We start from the raw sequence: 18015 nt of genomic DNA, 5'->3' as shown, positions 1-18015 counted from the left end.
GCAAAGTTTGAGGTAGAGGTAGAGATGGCCCCCACCAGGAATATGGAAACCATGTTCAACTTTAGAGTCTTTAAACTAGGCCTAAATTACCTTGGACAGTTCTGTGTTAAATTATATGCTATGTGAAATACTCCAGTGATTCTAAATCAATTGTTTTTATATAATCATCTTGTTATAGGAAGAGGACACTGTGTATGACCCATTAATGTCAGTTATTTTTCTTTGATTGGGTATTGGATTTGCATGCATCCCTTGGTAAAATGCTTAGCACTTCAACAAGGAAGATCTTCACCTTTGAGTTGGGAATATTCTCAGGGGAGCTGCCGTCTCTTTTAAGCTGTGGCAGTAGGACTATGGTCTTCGCCTTTTTAGTCTATATGTTTTCCCTAAGTAGTGAGTCATACACAAGCTGACACAATGTGAGAACTGAATTAATAAGGTGAGGAATTGTGCAGTGTATATTGAGATAGGAATAAAATGACAAGTATACAGTCTGTGAGAAAAGCCTAAGGGCAAGGATTGAAGGGAAGGAACTGAAGGATGACAGGAATTCTAGCGGCAGGGCCTAGTAGAACCTGAGCTGAGGTACAGAGGAGGGGTCTGCTGAAACAGATACTTCAGCTAAAGGTTCAAAGGAAAATATACTCAGAATCAAAAAAGAAAGGACTATTTCCTCCCAAAACTTGGTTGAAAGTGAAAACTCTGACATAGACTGGAAAGGGTCATGGAGTCCAGGTAGATGTACGCAAGGTACTATAGCTAGACAGGCAGAGATTTCTTTTGCTTTTTTTTCTTCTTTTCCCTTGTCCTCTCTGACTGTCTTCTCTCCTCCTTTTATACCTCTTTCCTTCCCCCAAATGCTTAGATAGAATTGATTTTATTTTTAATTCATTGTTAAAGTTCTTAGCTATCTTGTACCTCAAAGTACAATTTTACAAACTCTCTTGACATAAAGTGTTCATACATGGCCCTTGTTTAGAGCCCAATTACACAACTGGGGAAAGCTTATTATTTATAATCCATCCGTAACAAATAATACAACGTTACATTATTTCCTTCATAACCAATGGTAAGGACATTTAGAAATGGATTACAAGGGGAGAGTAAAGTTTGTGGAACAGAGCAAATCTAATTGGTTGAGATGTAGAATTACATATGTCATGCCCTTGTTAATACTGACCTGTAGTAATGTGTTGGGGTGGTGAATAAGAAGGAAAACCCCTCTTGAATACTTCTCACCATTTGACTTTGGTGACGGAGTAGACAGTGGTGTCAGTGGGAATACAGGAAAAGATGTTTTGGGGGAGGGTAGGTTGGGAAGAAGATTTGGGCATGTGGGACTTTAAGGGTCTTGTTGGCTATCCAGATGGTGTAATTGCAAGTAGGCAATTGGCTATGTGTGCTTGAAGCTATGAGATTATTATTTAAAATTATTATGTATTTTAAGTATTTGTTAAGGTTATGAATTTGGACAAGATTATACATGGAAAGCATGTACATATTCTAGTACATACTCAAGAAGAGTTAATGTAAAAGCACTTGGGAATACATATACTTAATATTCACTTTATTCATATCATTCTGGGATTTAGACACTTAGAACATAGTCTCCTCGTGAAGATAACCTCCAGGAAAGCCTCCTTGAGAGAGTTATCATCCCTTTTATTTATTGCTTTATTTTTTTAAGTATTTATATTTTTAAGTATTGAATGTTACTCTGGCTTTTCTGCAGTGCAACTTTTTATGTAAATGATTATATTATTTAAGGAAACAATGCAACTCACACTTCTTTGAGAGTAGATGTTACAAAATTCCATAAGATGATCACACCATTTAAGGTTCCGGCAGCTATCAAATTATATCCTTCTACTTGTAATAGATCGATGCAGTTCATTTCTATACTGATGGCAGGATTCTGAAGAAGGAAGGAAACAGACTCAATGACCATAATGAAAACAGTATCTAAGCACAGTACAAACACAATGTGCACACTTTATTATTCTGTCATTAACTTAAAACAAAAAATATATATATTTAAATTCTAAAGCATGAAAGTTAGTAAAAGCTAAATTCTTTTGGCATAAAATATTTTAATTTGTAGAATTTATTAAAACAACAAAAATATAGTCTCCTTCTCTACTGTCTTCTTCCTTCAGCCATAACTACCAACCATTAAATTACCTTCCCATCTTTCTCTCCTCTTCAAACTTCTTGAAAGAATATTCTATATTAGCTGTTTTAACTTACCTTCCTTTCACCCATCGTCTGGCTTCTGCTCCATGCCACTCTATGAAAACTTTTTCTAATTATCACTAAAGACTTTCTATTGCCAGTGCTATTTGATACCTTTCAATTGTCTTGCCTCAAGTATTTTTTTGGTACCTACTATGTTAGGTTCTTAGAATATATAGTCAAACAGAATGTCGGTGACCTGGCGAAACTTATAATACAATTCAAGCATTCAGATAAAGTGTTGATTACTGTACAATTTTTTTTGGAGAGTTATGTTTTATTCGACAGACATACTGAGGACTTCAAGCCCAGGAGGCAACATCTCAAGTAACCCTGAGAAAACTGCTCCAAGGAAGTGAGGGGAGAGCTAGGATATATAGGAGTTTTCCAACAAAGAGCAACAAAAGATTACTGTTAATAGAAGAAAGCTAGATATCTCAATTTAAAGAATTTAGTGCTTTTCTATATGTGGGAAGATGCAAGAGTCTGGACTCACTGAGATCATTCCTTTGATATACACCTCAGCTACCTGGGGCCAGTATCCAGTGTTTTTACATCCTGAGTTTCCTCAGGGCTCAACTTCAGGAGTGGCTGTAGTCTGATGCCTGCTAGATGGCAGGTATTCTTTGTTCCCTTCCTGAGTTCCCTCAGGACTAACCAGCTCACCATCAGAGGTGACTGCAATTATTGATGACTGTGATATATTTTTTACTGATATGGCAGGCAATATTTGATTTCTTAGTTCCTCCTCTTGGTCTGAAATTTGAGCGATACTTGGGAGACATTTCATGACCAATTTTTGTCCCATGGTGCTCAGAGTTTCTTCCCAGATCAGGCAAAAATTTTTGTTGATATGTCACTCCAGGTGCTAATTTCTGGATTAGGCCCTGTTGATAATTACAGATTCTCTGGATCCTCTGTCTTACTAGTCTATTATGATTCAGGAAATGTTTTCCCTTTTTGCTTCTTCTTATACCTAGAATCACATTATTACTAGGTCCATCCACGTCTCTACAAATGACCCAATTTCATTCCTTTTTATGGCTGAGTAATATTTCATTGTGTATATGTACCACATCTTCCTTATCCATTCATCTGTCATTGGGCATTTAGGTTGCTTCCATGACCTGGCTATTGTAAATAGTGCTGCAATGAACATTGGGGTACATGTGTCTTTTTGAATTATGGTTTTCTCCGGGTATATGCCCAGGAGTTGGATTGATGGATCATATGGTAATTCTACTTTTAGCTTTTTAAAGAACCTCCATACTGTTCTCCATAGGGGCTGTATCAATTTACATTCCCACCAACAGTGCAAGAGGGTTCCCTTTTCTCCATACCCTCTCCAGCATTTGCTGTTTGTAGATTTTCTGATGATGGCCATTCTGACCAGTGTGAGGTGATACCTCATTGTAGTTTTGATTTGCATTTCTCTAATAATTACAATTATTTTATAAGAGTCATTAATGTGATCTATGTCCTCAAGATGTTTAGCTAACATCATCAATTTTGTTGGAGGCCTGGTGACACATTGGATACAGTAAGAGACAATAACCTTATAAAATAGACAGGATATAAGTAATACAGCTAGTAACACTGATAAAGTCAATTGTGCAACAGGGAGACACAAAGCATAAACAATTTGGAAACAAAGAACAAATTAAAACAATTATTGTAATCCAGTTGCAATAAACCATCAAGTTCACAAGAGAGCCAGCTGGAGAAGCCAAATTCTGGATTAATCAGAGAGAAAAAGATACATGTTTCATCTTTGTTTACAAAAGTATACTTTATCAACTTGTTGTAGGACATAGCATAAGAAGAAAGATTTTTTTGGAAAACAAAGATTAAAGCTAGTATATTTTCCAAAAAGTCATAAAGTTATAAACCATATTTTTCAGTTCATTTGGTCCCATGAAATTAATTCCTGTTGATCTGGATGAAGTCATCAGATTTTCCATTAGAGTTTCGTCATTTGTTCCTCAGTTCAGTGGTGTTATCTAAAGGCTATCAGAGACTTATATTTGTTTTAAAAAGTCCTTTTTATGAGTCTTCTTGAAGATCCTCATTTTTGTAAAAGCATCAGAGTAAAATAATGATTGTCTATAAAAGACAAAACTTAAAATAGCATGGTTAAATATTTGAGTACAATGCTATTGGCAAGAAACTTGGATATTTCTGTGGCATATAACATTTTAAGATAATCACTAGAATTATGACTGATAACATATCAGAGCATATCAGATTTTAGGAATTTAATATAAACTTTGGAATATGTATATTAATGACATTTATCCATACATTATAAGCTAAGGTTCATGTCCAATCACTTGGCAATGTTCTTTAAGTAATTTAACATACCAAATAAACTTAATTAGTTTAATATTTCTCTCGGAGATATCTCAGGGTTCTTCAAAGCCCATTGAAGCAACCCAGGGTCAGCTGGAGGCTAAAAGAACTTTAGTTAGAGTTTGATATTTAGGAAGTTTGTTAAAAATATAAAAAAGGTTTTAAAATGCAACAGGATCATAGGTCACTGCAAAACAATACTTATTCATTTAACCAAAGCCACAAAAATATTAAAAAAACAAAACAAAACAAATACAGATCACTTAAGGGCACAGAAACTCACACAATCTGTTATCAAAAAGGAGCACTCTAAGAAACTTTGTTCAAATTCCAGTCTTGTAGTAGCTTACTTAACAACAAAATCCATTAACTTAATTAACTTCAGTCTAAAATTAGTTAATCCTGACCATGCATAAAACTTCGGAGTTCCTTTCCATAATCTCTCATCACTTTCTGTATCCATATTGGCTCATCCCTTATCTTTCCATCCAAAAACAACTAGCTCTAAGACATACTTTCCCCCAATAAAATGTAATTCCATTCCTCATACCTTCTTTACTGAAAACACACATTGTACTTTCCTACAGAATCCTGAAATGTTTCCTTATTATTCCTATTAGCTTTAATTACATGTTTAAATTAGAATCCTCAACTCTTAAAAACCTTAATTTCTAGTGAAACCTAAGGAGTAAGCAATTATGAACTGTCTTTTACATTAGCATTCTGTAGATTGGTAAACATAATACCAGTGATAATTTCTTAAAAATCATTTGTTTTCTTATAGAGAACATCTCAGGGTGGCACCAAACATATTTATTTATTGTCCTAAATACCTTTAGTTTCTCTGTTTAGTAATTGATGTCTCAGTATCTTATGTTATTTGGGAATCACCTAGCTATTTAATAAACTTCCATCACTTAAATTAGAACAACACTAGAACTTTGTTACCAAATATCTGGAGAGATCACTTTAAGTAGACATTTCTAAAATACAATTATTGTTAAAGAGTTAACCAAAAAGTTTTTATCTCAGTTAAATTTACTACAGAGTTTCATCATATCAAGTTATTTCTCTTGTAATAGATATAATAAGGTCTTATATGACTTCTATTAAACCTAGGCACAATAAAATATTATACTTAATGTTGATGACTCTAAAGACATGTCTATTAGATCAACAGATTTTAACTTTAATACCAGGTATCAACTTAATATTGAATATTTCCCAGTTCACATGAACCTGAAAGTCATGTTAGCCAGTTTCTTTCCTATTTAATTTGTATGTGCTTACTTTAAAATTGAGCTCTTTATAAATTCAGTTCTGAAAATACCTTCCAGAGGTAGAGATATCTCATATGTATAATGTGTACACAGACGTATAAACAGGCAAAACTAGAGATGTCATGGCTTCACTAAAAAATAAATAAATAAAACAAAAAAACCAGTTATGAATCAGGTATTACAATATAAACTTACTAGTTTACAAAGAACAGTTGGAAGACATTAAAGTTGTTTGCTCAGATGACTAAGGCTTTACTATTTGTAAAGTTTGGTTTGAATTTTAAAACTGCCACTTTGTCATTTTTTTCCCCTTGGTGTCAGGTTCTGCCTGATTGAACTAATTAGGCTCAGTCTCAGGTCCTTGTGACCTGAATTTACATTCTGGTTTGTAAAGATCTGCAAGAGAAAGACAGTTGCTTTTAATTCCCCAAAGAACAGGTCTGTCACCTAAAGGATACTAAAAGATTGACTTCCCCAGCTATATTTTATATCAGTGAGAAGATTTCTAACTAAACTGAAATTTATGAGCTCTATGTTCTAAAGCATTAGAGTTTAGTTTATCATACATTCACAAGCTTGTATAAGGCATTCAGCAAAGACCTTCTTTCTGAGTTTACAAGTTAAACCCAGAGCAAAATCACTATTTTTATTTTTATTAGCCCTTGAATGTTAGTTTCCAGGTTTTACTTTTTGTATGGCTCAGGTACCCCTATTGGTTTCCTTTAGTATGTTCAATTAATATTTCCTGAGGGGCAGATCTATCTGCCTTGTCTTATAATACTGATAGGGACAGAGTAAAGGGACAAACTAGGTGATTAAATAGTTAATCCCACTAGGGGATTGTAAGTAAAGAAAAAATATGGGGGACCCCTGTAAGTTGATGATCACTCAAGAAAGTGGGTTTGCTTAACCACAAAACCAGTCAGGCTTGCTTAGCAAAAAAACCATGCAGCAGAAGCATGAGACATGCCCCAAAACAATAAAACAATTGTGGCATGAGACCCACATCTTGCCCAGCAAGCTCAGTAAGTTAATAATCCCTGGGACATGTTCTCTGCACACATAAAAAACAATAATTTATGGAAAGGTGACATTTCAAAGTGAAAGACCTTCATTGTACTGAGACCTGAAATAATTTTTCCATAGTGCCATGACAGTCCCAGCTTGACCATGTAGGGACAAGAAAACTCCCCTGCCCAACCTGGAGGAGGAGCTGATGATGGCAGCTTGATGTCTACTCAAGAATGAGGAATAAGTTGGTCTTTTCCCCCTCGCTATTTTTTCTTGGATTATAAAACTGTAGCCCACTATGTTCTCGGGGCAGCACTCTCTCACCCACCCATTTGTAAGCCTCACAACCTTCCTATGCTAATAAATCACATCTTATCTATCACTTTGCCTCTCACTAAATTCTTTCTGCACTGAGCCATAAAGAACTGGAGCTCTTCAGAGCCCCCTGAAACACAACCTAGTGATTTCAATACCACACAGAGGAAGCATTCCCCAGTGAAACATGCCTATCCCACAATATAATTAAACAAAGAGATATAACCATCTTATATAAAGCCCATTTAAATATATCAATTTTATACACTTTCATCTCAATTCTGTCACTTTTTATACCTTTAGTTTTCATTAGGATCCAATCAACAAACTTTGATCTTACAGGAGGTGTTCTAGAAGTTTTTCTTTCTTTTTATTCCCTTCCCATTTTATCTATTTTTATATAAAAGGCTCTGGGATCCCCAGAGTGGGTTGAGCCAAGGAACTCAGGTGCTTTGGCCCAACTGTTGCCCCAAATACTTGCTGGTCAGATATCTCAGTGTAAATTTTTTTCAGCTCTTAATATATGTATATTTTAAACTGGGGTAAGTAGACTTGTTGGCTTTTAATGTTGAGGACCTGTAGGGAGTCCTTTTTGGCCCATTTAACCTTAGGTAATCACATAAATATTCATTTTATTTATCCCATTTTAAATAACTATCTAAAGATTTCTTTATTCATTTGAGATGTCTTTTTTAAAGTTTCTACCTTGCTGGAAAAAGTATCTAGAGTTTCTTACATGTTTTTTTCCTGTTAACATTAATTTATTCCAGTGTTTTTATTAACATCTGTAAGAGCTATTGAGGGGAAGCAAAGACTACAAATAAAGCTTCCCAAATGTTTTTCTTTGTTTGACTCAAGCTAAGGAAGTTCTTAGGTTGACCATTAGATATATTTCTTTCTTCCACCTTTAATTTGATTTTTGTTTTTATAGGTACCAATAAAACAGCTGTTTATAATGAGAGCACTCTAGAAAATCCACCAATTTAGAAGTTTCTCCAATTTAAAGGATCCATCATTTGGCCATTAATGAAATATTATAATAGTGATTCAAACCAATAAGATGCAAGAGGCTTCCCTATAAGAGAGTGGAGAAAGATGTCAACTAAGTAAGATCCAGAAAGTTTACTCTCAGAAACAATATGGCAGAGGTCAGGTTTTCAAACACACACACACACACACAGAATGCTCTAGGAAGATCAGCTAGAACATTTACATCTCTAAGATACAGAAAGAGAAATGCAAGTTCCCCCTAGAAGGCCTTTGTTTAAAGTCAGAACTCTGAAAAGATACTTTTATCAAGCCGGCTTTTTAAACTTAACTTCATATGCCATAAAGGAGCCCCCTTATTTTTAGGGTAAGATTTCCTTTAATTCCCAGTTAAGTAAGTACTTGTAAGTTTTGTACATACGTAAACCTGGCTGGGGGTATTAGTTGGAGGCTGGCAATCTGTCGTCCTTTCTCTTTTGTTCTGAAAGCTATATTTCCCTTCTGAGGTCAATTTGTTGAAATAAAAATTGCTAGTGATGATCATGTGCAGTGTGATGATCGTGATGATCATGTGGTGGGCCAATTGCTTCCTGAGATCTTAACTCCTATAGGCTTTTGCACCAGAGTTGTTTCAGCCCCCTCTCACATTTCTCAGGTTCTCCTGGTGGCATATAAGACCACCATGGGTGCTCAGATCACGGGATGGCCAGTTCTTATTCACATCCCGGGTTGAGCAGGTTGTTAATTAAATTAGTGGGTTTCCCTATAGGACAGCTGCATGGACTTGCCTCCACCATTCCTGCAAGTTTCTCACTCACCTGAGAAAGCTGTTGCCGGCCAGGAGGAGACAGTCTGTTCTTCAGAGTTCAGAAGCTCTCATAAGATTTCTGTTTTATTTCAACAAACTCTATTAAGGTAGCCAATTCAAGGAAAAATGACAGGCCAGTCTTCCCCGTAATTACTCAGTCCAGTCCAACCTTACTCAGTGTTTAACTGAGCAAAGTCTTCCCAGTCTTTAAACTGAGGATAAACCACTCAGTGTCTAAACTGAGCAAAAATCTTCCCAGTGCCTTTTACACTGAGGGTAACCCAGGCACCTCTTCTTGAAACTAAGTTTCAAGGGTAACCTACTCCTCCAGAGAGGAGTTTAACACCACCAAATGAAACTTAGGATCATCAACCAATAACGGGAGAGCCTAGAACCAGGAGAGGCTCATCCGAATTCTTCTGGACTCCCCGAGGATGTGAATAGGCACGAGGCCTCTGCTGGTACCAAGGCTCCAGATCCTCGTAGAGTTCAGGTGAAGGAAAGAAATCAGCTCTGGGTCCCTTACCCATGGTCGCCATAAATGTCGACTAAAAAAATATAGACACAACCTAAAAGTTAAGAGTTATGTTTTATTTGGTGGACATAACTGAGGACTTCAAGCCTGGGAGGCAGTATCTCAAGTAATCCTGAAAAAACTGCTCCTGATTACTGTACAATATGAAAGTGCTATATCAGAGATATAGGCAAGACTTGGGAACATCTAAATAAGATTAGAGGTCTATTCTTATCACTGTCAATTGCTCTCTCTTTCCTGAAACTTCTCACTCTCTTGACATTCTTGGCACTGGACTTTCTTGGTTTTGCTTGTGTCTATATGATCCTTCATTTTCGGTTTCTCACTCAGTACCTTCTTACTCTACCAACATTTTAAATATTTATATCCTTAGGGTTTACCTCCTGCCCATTTCCTTTTTCATTTTTTCTAACTCTCTCTGGGCAATCTCATCCTCTTATGTTTTAATAATCATCCTCTTATGTTAATGACCTAATAATCTAGTCCAGTCCTCTCCCACAAGCTTCAGGCTTATATATCTAATTACTTAGAAAAATTACAAGTATCTCAAAGTTACTATGTCTAACTTATCACCTTCTTTAAGCATGTTCCTTCGTTCTATTCTATATCTTATTGGGTAGCACCACTTCCTAATGCATCACGCAAGTTAGAAATCTTGGAGCTGTATTGATTCCTTTTTCTCTCTCAGGACCTTCTCCTGACTGCATGGTATCCATCACTAACTAATCAATTGCAAGTTCTGCTACTTTTATCACCTAAATATTTTTGGAAACCTCTCCTTCTACCATCCCCACTATCATGGTCTTATATCTTTTAACTAAAATGGTACCTTATTACCTGAATCTTCTGCATTTAGTCTCGTCCATTTCAATCTGCCATTAAAGCTGCATCAAAGCTGCTACCACAACACAAATCTGATCATGACATTTCTCATTTAAAGCCTTTCAATTGTTTTCCATTTCTTATAGGATATTCAATCTCCTTAATAACACTGAGAATGATCCAGTCTCTACCTCTCTGTCTCCGTCTTCTACCACTTATTTCAGGCACACTGAAATACTTGTAGCTATCCCTAGAAAACCATGCAATTTCTTACCACTGTGATTTTTTAAATTTATTTTTTTATTGAAGTATAGTTGAATTACAATATTGTGTTCATTACTACTGTACAGCAAAGGGACTGTACACTTTAGGGTCTTTGCTGCTTGCTGATTTTCTGTCTGGAAGATCTGTCCATTGCAGTCAGCATTAAAGTCAACTACTATTACTGTATTCCTGTCAATTTCTCCCTTTATCTCTGTTAGTGTTTGTTTTATGTATTTAGGTGCCCCTATACTGGGTGCATATATGTTGAGTGTGATATCCTCTTCTTGCATTGATCCTTCTTTGTCTTTCTTTAGGGCTTTTTAAAAAAATTGAAGTATAGTTGATTTACAATGTTGTGTTAGTTTCTGGTGTACAGCAAAGTGATATATATATATTCTTTTTCATATTCTTTTCCATTATGGTTTATCACAGGATATTGAATATAGTTCCCTGTGCTATACAGTAGGACCTTGTTTTTTATACATTCTCTATATAATATAGAATGCATCTGCTAATCCCAAACTCTCACCCAACCCTCTCCCACTCCCCTTCCCCTTGGCAACCACCAGTCTATTCTCTATGCCTCTGATTCTGTTTCTGTTTCATACAAAGTTTCATTTGTGTCATTATAGATTCCACATATAAGTGATTCATGTGGTATTTGTCTTTTTCTGACTTACTTCACTTAGTATGATAATCTCTAGTTGCATCCATGTTGCTGCAAAAGGCATTATTTCATTCTTTTTAATGGCTGAGTAATATTCCATCGTATATATCTACCACATCTTCTTTATCCATTCATCTGTCAATGGACATTTAGGTTGTTTCCATGTCTTGGCTCTTGTAAACAGTGCTGCAATGAACATTGGAGTGCATGTATCTTTTTGAATTACAGTTTTGTCTGGATATATGCCCAAGAGTGGGATTGCTGGATCATATGGTAATTCTATTTTCAGTTTTCTGAAGAACCTCCATACTGTTTTCCACAGTGGCTGTACCAACTTACATTCCCACCAACATTGTACGAGGGTTCCCTTTTCTCCACACCCTCTCCAGCATTTGTTTTTTGTAGATTTTTTAATGATGGCCATTCTGGCTGGCATGAGGTGGTACCTCATTGTAGTTTTGATTTTCATTTCTCTAATAATTAACAATGTTGAGCATCTTTTCATGTGTCTATTGTCCATTTGTATGTCTTCTTTGGAGAAATGTCTATTAAAGTCTTCTACCCATTTTTTGATTTTTTTTTTTTTATATTGACCTGTATGAGCTGTTTGTATATTTGGGGAATTAAGCCCTTGTCAGTTTCATCATTTTCAAATATTTTCTCCTATTCTGTAGGTTGTCTTTTCATTTTGTTTGTGGTTTCCTTTACTGTGCAAAAGCTTGTAAGTTTGATTAGGTCCCATTAGTTTACTTTCATTTTTTTTTTCTATTGCCTTGGGAGACTGACCTAAGAAAACATTGTTATGATTTATGTCAGAGAATGTTTTGCTTATGTTCTCTTCTAGGAGCTTTATGGTGTCATGTCTTATATGTTTAAGTCTTTAAGCCATTTTGAGTTTATTTTTGTGTATGGTGAGAGGGTGTGTTCTAAGTTCATTGATTTACATGTGGCTGTCCAACTTTCCCAACATCACTTGCTGAAGAGACTATCTTTATCCACTGTATATTCTTGCCTTCTTTGTTGAAGATTAATTGACCGTAGGTGAGTGGGTTTATTTCTGAGCTCTCTATTCTGTCCCATTGATCCATATGTCTGTTTTTCTGCCAATAGCACATTGTTTTGATTACTGTAGCTTTGTAGTATTGTCTGAAGTCTTGGATGGTTATGCCTCCTGCTTTGTTCTTTTTCTTCAGGATTGCTTTGGCTATTCTGGGTCTTTTATGGTACCATATGAATTTTAGGATTATTTGTTCTAGTTCTGTGAAACATGTTGTGGGTAATTTGATAAGGATAACATTAAATCTGTAGATTACTTTGGGTAGTATGGCCATTTTAACAGTATTAATTCTTCCAATCCAAGAACATGGGATATCTTTCCATTTCTTTGAATCCTCTTTTATTTCCTGTATTAATGTTTTATAGTTCTCAGCATATAAATCTTACACCTCCTTAGTGAGGTTTATTCCTAAGTATTTTATTTTTTGTGTTGTGATTTTAAAAGACATTGTTTTTTTAACATTCCCTTTTTAATATTTCATTGTTGGTGTAAAGAAATGCAACTGATTTCTGTATGTTAATCTTGTATCCTTATCAACTACATATAATGACAATTGTACCTTTTTCCTTCCAATTTGGATACATTTTTTTTTCTTGTATGATTGCTATGGCTAGGACTTCCAATACTATACTGAAGAGCAGTGGTGAGAGTGGGCATCCTTGTCTTGTTCCAGATTTTAGTGGGAAGGCTTTCATCTTTTCACCGTTGAGTATTATAGTGGCTGTGGGTTTGTCATAAATAGCTTTCACTATTTTGAGATATGTTCCCTCTATACCCACTTTGGTAAGAGTTTTAATCATGAATAGATGTTGAATTTTGTCAAAGGCATTTTTCTGCATCTATTGAGATGATCATGTGGTTTTTGTCTTTTATTTTGTTGATGTAGTGTATTACATTGATTGAATTGTGTATGTTGAACCATCCTTGTGAACTTGGGATGAATTCCACTTGGTTGTGGTGTATGATCTTGTTTATGTGTTGTTGGATTCAGTTTGCTAATATTTTGCTGACAATATTTGCATCTATATTCATCAAAGATATTAGCCTGTAATTTTCCTTTTTGGTGGTATCTTTGTCTGATTTTGGTATCAGGGTGATGGTGGCTTCATAGAATGTCCTTGGGAGTGTTCCCTCCTCTTCAATTTTTTTGGAAGAATTTGAGAAAGATTGGTATAAGTTCTCCTTTGTATGTTTGGTAGAATTCGCCTGTGAAAACATCTGGTCCTGGACTTTTGTTTGTAATGAGTTTTAAAATTACAGATTCTATTTCAGTTGTAGTGATCAGTCTGTTCAAATTATCTATTTATTCTTTTTTTAAAATTTTATTTACTTTTTGGCTGCGTTGGGTCTTCATTGCTACATGCGGGCTTTCTCTAGTTGCAGTGAGTGAGGGCTACTCTTCGTTGTGGTGCATGGGCTTCTCATTGTGGTGGCTTCTCTTGTTGTGGAGCACGGACTCTAGGCATGTGGGCTTCAGTAGTTGTGGCACGTGGGCCCTAGAGCACGTGGGCTTCAGTAGTTGCAGCGCATGGGCTCAGTAGTTGTGGTACACAGGCTTAGTTGCTCCACAGCATGTGGGATCTTCCTGGACCAGGGATCGAACCCATGTCCCCTGCATTGGCAGGTGGATTCTTAACAACTGCGCCACCAGGGAAGTCCCTATCTATTTATTCTTGATTCAATTTTGGTGGACTGTATGCTTCTAGAAACTTGTCCATTTCTTCTAGGTTATTGAATTTGTTGACATACAATTATTTGTAGCATTCCCTTATGTTTTTTTGTATTTCTGTGGTATCTGTTGTTATGTCTCCTTTTTCATTTCTTATTTTATATATCTGTGTTCTCTCTCTTTTTTTCTTGGTGAGTCTGGCCAGAGGTTTGTCAATCTTGTTTATCCTTTCAAAGAACCACCTCTTGGTTTTATACACTTTTTCTGTTGTTTTTTTAGCCTCTACTTTATTTATTTCCTTTCTGATCTTTATTATTTCCTTCCTTTTGCTGACTTTAGGTGTTGTTTGTTCTTCTTTTTCTAATTCTTTTAAATGGTAGGTTAGGTGATTTGAGATTTTTCTTGTTTTTTTGATGAAGGCCTGTATTACTCTGAACTTCCCTCTAATAACTCTTTGTGCTGCATCCCATAGATTTGTATGGTTGAGTTTTCATTGTTATTTGTCTCAACGTATTTTTAAGTTTCCTCTTTGATTTCATCATTGAGCCATTGGTTTTTTAGTAGCATTTTGTTTAGCCTCCATGTAATTGCTTTTTTCTCATTTCTTTTTCTGTGGTTAATTTCTAGTTTCATGATGTTGTGGTCAGAGAAGATGTTTAAGATAACTTCTATACTCTTAAATTTGTTGAGGCTTGTTTTGTGCCCTAGTATGTGGTCAGTCCTAGAGAATGTTCCATGTGCACTTGAAAAGAATGTGTATTCTGTGAAAAATATGGAACTCTTTATGAATTTGCATGTCATCCTTGTGCAGGGGCCATGCTAATCTTCTCTGTATCATTCCAATTTTAGTATATGTGCTGCCAAGCAAGCACTGTGACAATTTTTCCATGTTACTCCTCCCCTTGGGATTCACTTTGTCTTCTCAACTCCCCTTAGAAACTCCCTTTCTGGGCCAAGCTAACTCTTGATAGTTCTTAAAGAACTAATTCAGCAACTCTCTTAATCAGGAACCTCCTCTTCTTTCACCCCTGCACCCTGGCTCAACCCTCCAAGTTCTCTGCTACAATCCTATAATGCAGTAGTGCAGGTACCATACCTCATTAAACTTTGCATTCCTAATGCTAAGAATAGTGCTTGACACATAGTAGGTGTTCAATAAAAAGTGCTATTGATATATACAATGACATAGACAAATCTAAAAAACATATTAAATTAAATAAACTTTAAATATATACTGTATGATTTCACTTACATGACATTCTAGAACAAGGAAAAACAAATCTATGGTGAAAAAAATTAGAACAGTAGTTGTCTTTCAGTGAGGGGCAAGTATTGATGGGCAGGGGCATCAAAGTGTTTTTTTTTTATATCTTGATAAGGGTTTGGATGTGTATATTCCTATTCAAATTCATTGAATAGCATACTTAAATTCTGTGCATTTTATTGTTTGTAAATTTCACTAAAAACACATCACCATAAACAAAGAGTGAACTCTAGTTAAAGATATATGTACTGAAGTGTTTGGGGGTGATATGTACTGATATCTTCATCTTACTTTGAAATACATTTTTAAAATAAGGTGGATTGAAGGGTGAATAAAGGATGGATATATGAATACATCTGCAATGAGGCAAATATTGCAAAATGTTAAGAGTAAATTTTAAGTGGAGGGTAACACTGTCAACTGTTCTATATTTTTGAAATTTTTCATAATAAAATGTTGAGAAAGAAAAACTTATGAACCATGCCCTCTTCAGAAGAGAAGTTTTGTATATAATTGCAGAGGCTTTTTAGATCCCTGGAAGTCCACCTATGAACAGATTATCCAAAAATCCCAGGTTAAGGGCTCTGGTTCTGTAACTCTGAGGATCTACTGTTAAGGACTTGTATTCCATCTGTGTGGAAGACAAGATTGATTCCTTTCAGTCTACTTACAATTTTGAAATTCAGAGAATATCCTGTAAAAAAAATAGTCTGATGATATATTTTCCTTATTTAGATTTTTAAAACAAAAATTAGAGCAGCAAGAAAAAAATTAACCAAGTGATGTCACCAGAGCAAGATAGGAAGCTTAAAAAAAAAAACACCGTAAAAACAAAAAACTGAAATTTTATTAACTGACATTGGAAAATCTAGTTAAGATTATATAATGTAAAAATGGTGGAATAATAATTAGCCAGAAAAAGTGAACAACAATTTTGTGACCTCTTGATATGACCCCAAACTTACCCTTTTTATCAAAATCTTGGAGAAGTTAAAACACCTAGCTATTTTTAGATAGATGCGAACATGAAATACTATTGGATTCCCTGAGTGGAGCCTGAAGAATATTTGTGATTATATCCAAGAGTAGTTTCTGATAAACTGTTGAACCTCATCTACACCCAGCTGCTCAGAAGTTAGAATTGCCATGGCAAAAATGACCATACACAAAATGAAAACACAAATAAGAAACTGGGAAAAAATATTTGGAACTTCTATCACAAAGGACTAATATTCCTAATGCATATTCCTAATTATTTATACACGTGTGTGTGTATTCTTATATTCCTAATATATAAGAACTTTTTAAAACATTAGAAAAGAGCAACCTAGAAAGAAAAATAGACAAAGAATAGACAAGTGATGCATATACATAAGAATATGCTCCACTTATTCATTACAATAGAAAAGGAAAATAAAACATACCAAGTTACAATTTCCACCTATGATATTTGAACAAATCTAAAAGTTTGACACTGTACACTCTTGGTGAAGCTGTGGGGAAGTAGGCACTCGCATATGTTGTTAGTGGGAATATAAAATTGTGTAACTGATGTAGGGGAGAATTTGGCATTTACTTTTTGATGCAGCAATATCTCTTCTAGGAATCTATTTTAAAGATTCAAAAATTTGAAATGATGTATGCATAAGGCTATTTGTTACAGCACTATTTATAACTGGAAAAAAATTGGAAACCACCCAAATGTTAACTCATAGGGGACTAGTTGAACAAACTATGGTACATCCAACTAACTGAAATAACATAGAGCTTTCAAAAAGAAAGATGAAATATCTGTACAACCATGTTCATATCTGCAGTAGCCAAAATGTGGAAGCAACCTAAATGTCCACCAATGGGTGAATTGATAAATAATATGTGGTATATACATACAATGGAATATTATTTAGGCTTAAAAAGGAAGAACATTCTGACATATGCTCCAACATAAATGAACCTTGAGGACATTATGCTAAGTGAAACAAACCAGTCACAAAAGGACAAATATGGTATAATTCCACTTACATGTGGTACCTAGGGTAGTCAGAGTCATAGAGACAGAATGTAGAATGGTGGATGTCAGGGGCTGGAGGAGGGGGGAATGGGGAGTTATTGTTTAATGGGTATAGAGTTTTGGTTTTGCAAGATGAAAAGAGTTCTCTGGGTGATGAGGGTTGCACACAATATGAATGTACGTAATACCACTGAACTCTATAACTAAAAATGGTTAATATGGTAAATTTCATGTTATGTGTATTTTACCTTAATTTTAAAAAGATGAACATTTCTATATACTGTTTATAATGATCTCCAGGGTATATTATTAAATAAAGTAAGCAAGGAATATAAGAATATGTACAGTATCTTAACTCTTGCTTAAGAAGGGGTGAGGGGATACACATAAGGATAAGTATTAGATTATATTTTTAAAAAACAACATTGGAAGCATAAATCAAAAACTTAAAAACAAAAGGTTAACTATAAATTAGGAAAAGAATAGAAGGGACAGGAATGCAAGTTAGAATAAATCTTGTTTTGAAGATCTGATTTAAAATCTATTTAAATGTTTTGCATAATAATTAGACAAAATTAAATTTTTAAAAAGCAATACATTAAAAATGCAATAAACTTTGTTGTGTATAGCGTTGGTGGCACAAAAAATTATTTCAAGTAATTTTAAAGCATAGTAATTTGATTGCATATTCCAAGAGATATGTACTCTAAGGACAGAAACTACAAAGAAAATAAGATAATTGTT

At 35.0% G+C, this 18015-nt stretch overlaps 1 protein-coding gene and 1 non-coding gene across 2 annotated transcripts in view; both read right to left on the bottom strand.

Moving 5' to 3' along the window:
- Positions 1–18015, bottom strand: part of WDR64 (WD repeat domain 64) — a 152668-nt gene that overhangs the window by 43230 nt on the left and 91423 nt on the right. The window contains exon 16 of the mRNA XM_059940747.1: positions 1785–1915. Within this exon, the coding sequence (XP_059796730.1) occupies positions 1785–1915 (131 nt within the window). The remainder of the gene's footprint in view (positions 1–1784; positions 1916–18015) is intronic.
- Positions 14763–14868, bottom strand: LOC132355140 (U6 spliceosomal RNA). Its single transcript, XR_009499542.1, has one exon. It is a non-coding gene; the product is annotated as a U6 spliceosomal RNA (small nuclear RNA).

This window comes from Balaenoptera ricei, chromosome 1, assembly GCF_028023285.1.
Source record: "Balaenoptera ricei isolate mBalRic1 chromosome 1, mBalRic1.hap2, whole genome shotgun sequence".
Lineage (NCBI taxonomy): Eukaryota > Metazoa > Chordata > Mammalia > Artiodactyla > Balaenopteridae > Balaenoptera > Balaenoptera ricei.
The sequence above is the reverse complement of the archived record's forward strand: the minus strand, read 5'-3'. Positions and strand labels throughout refer to the sequence as shown.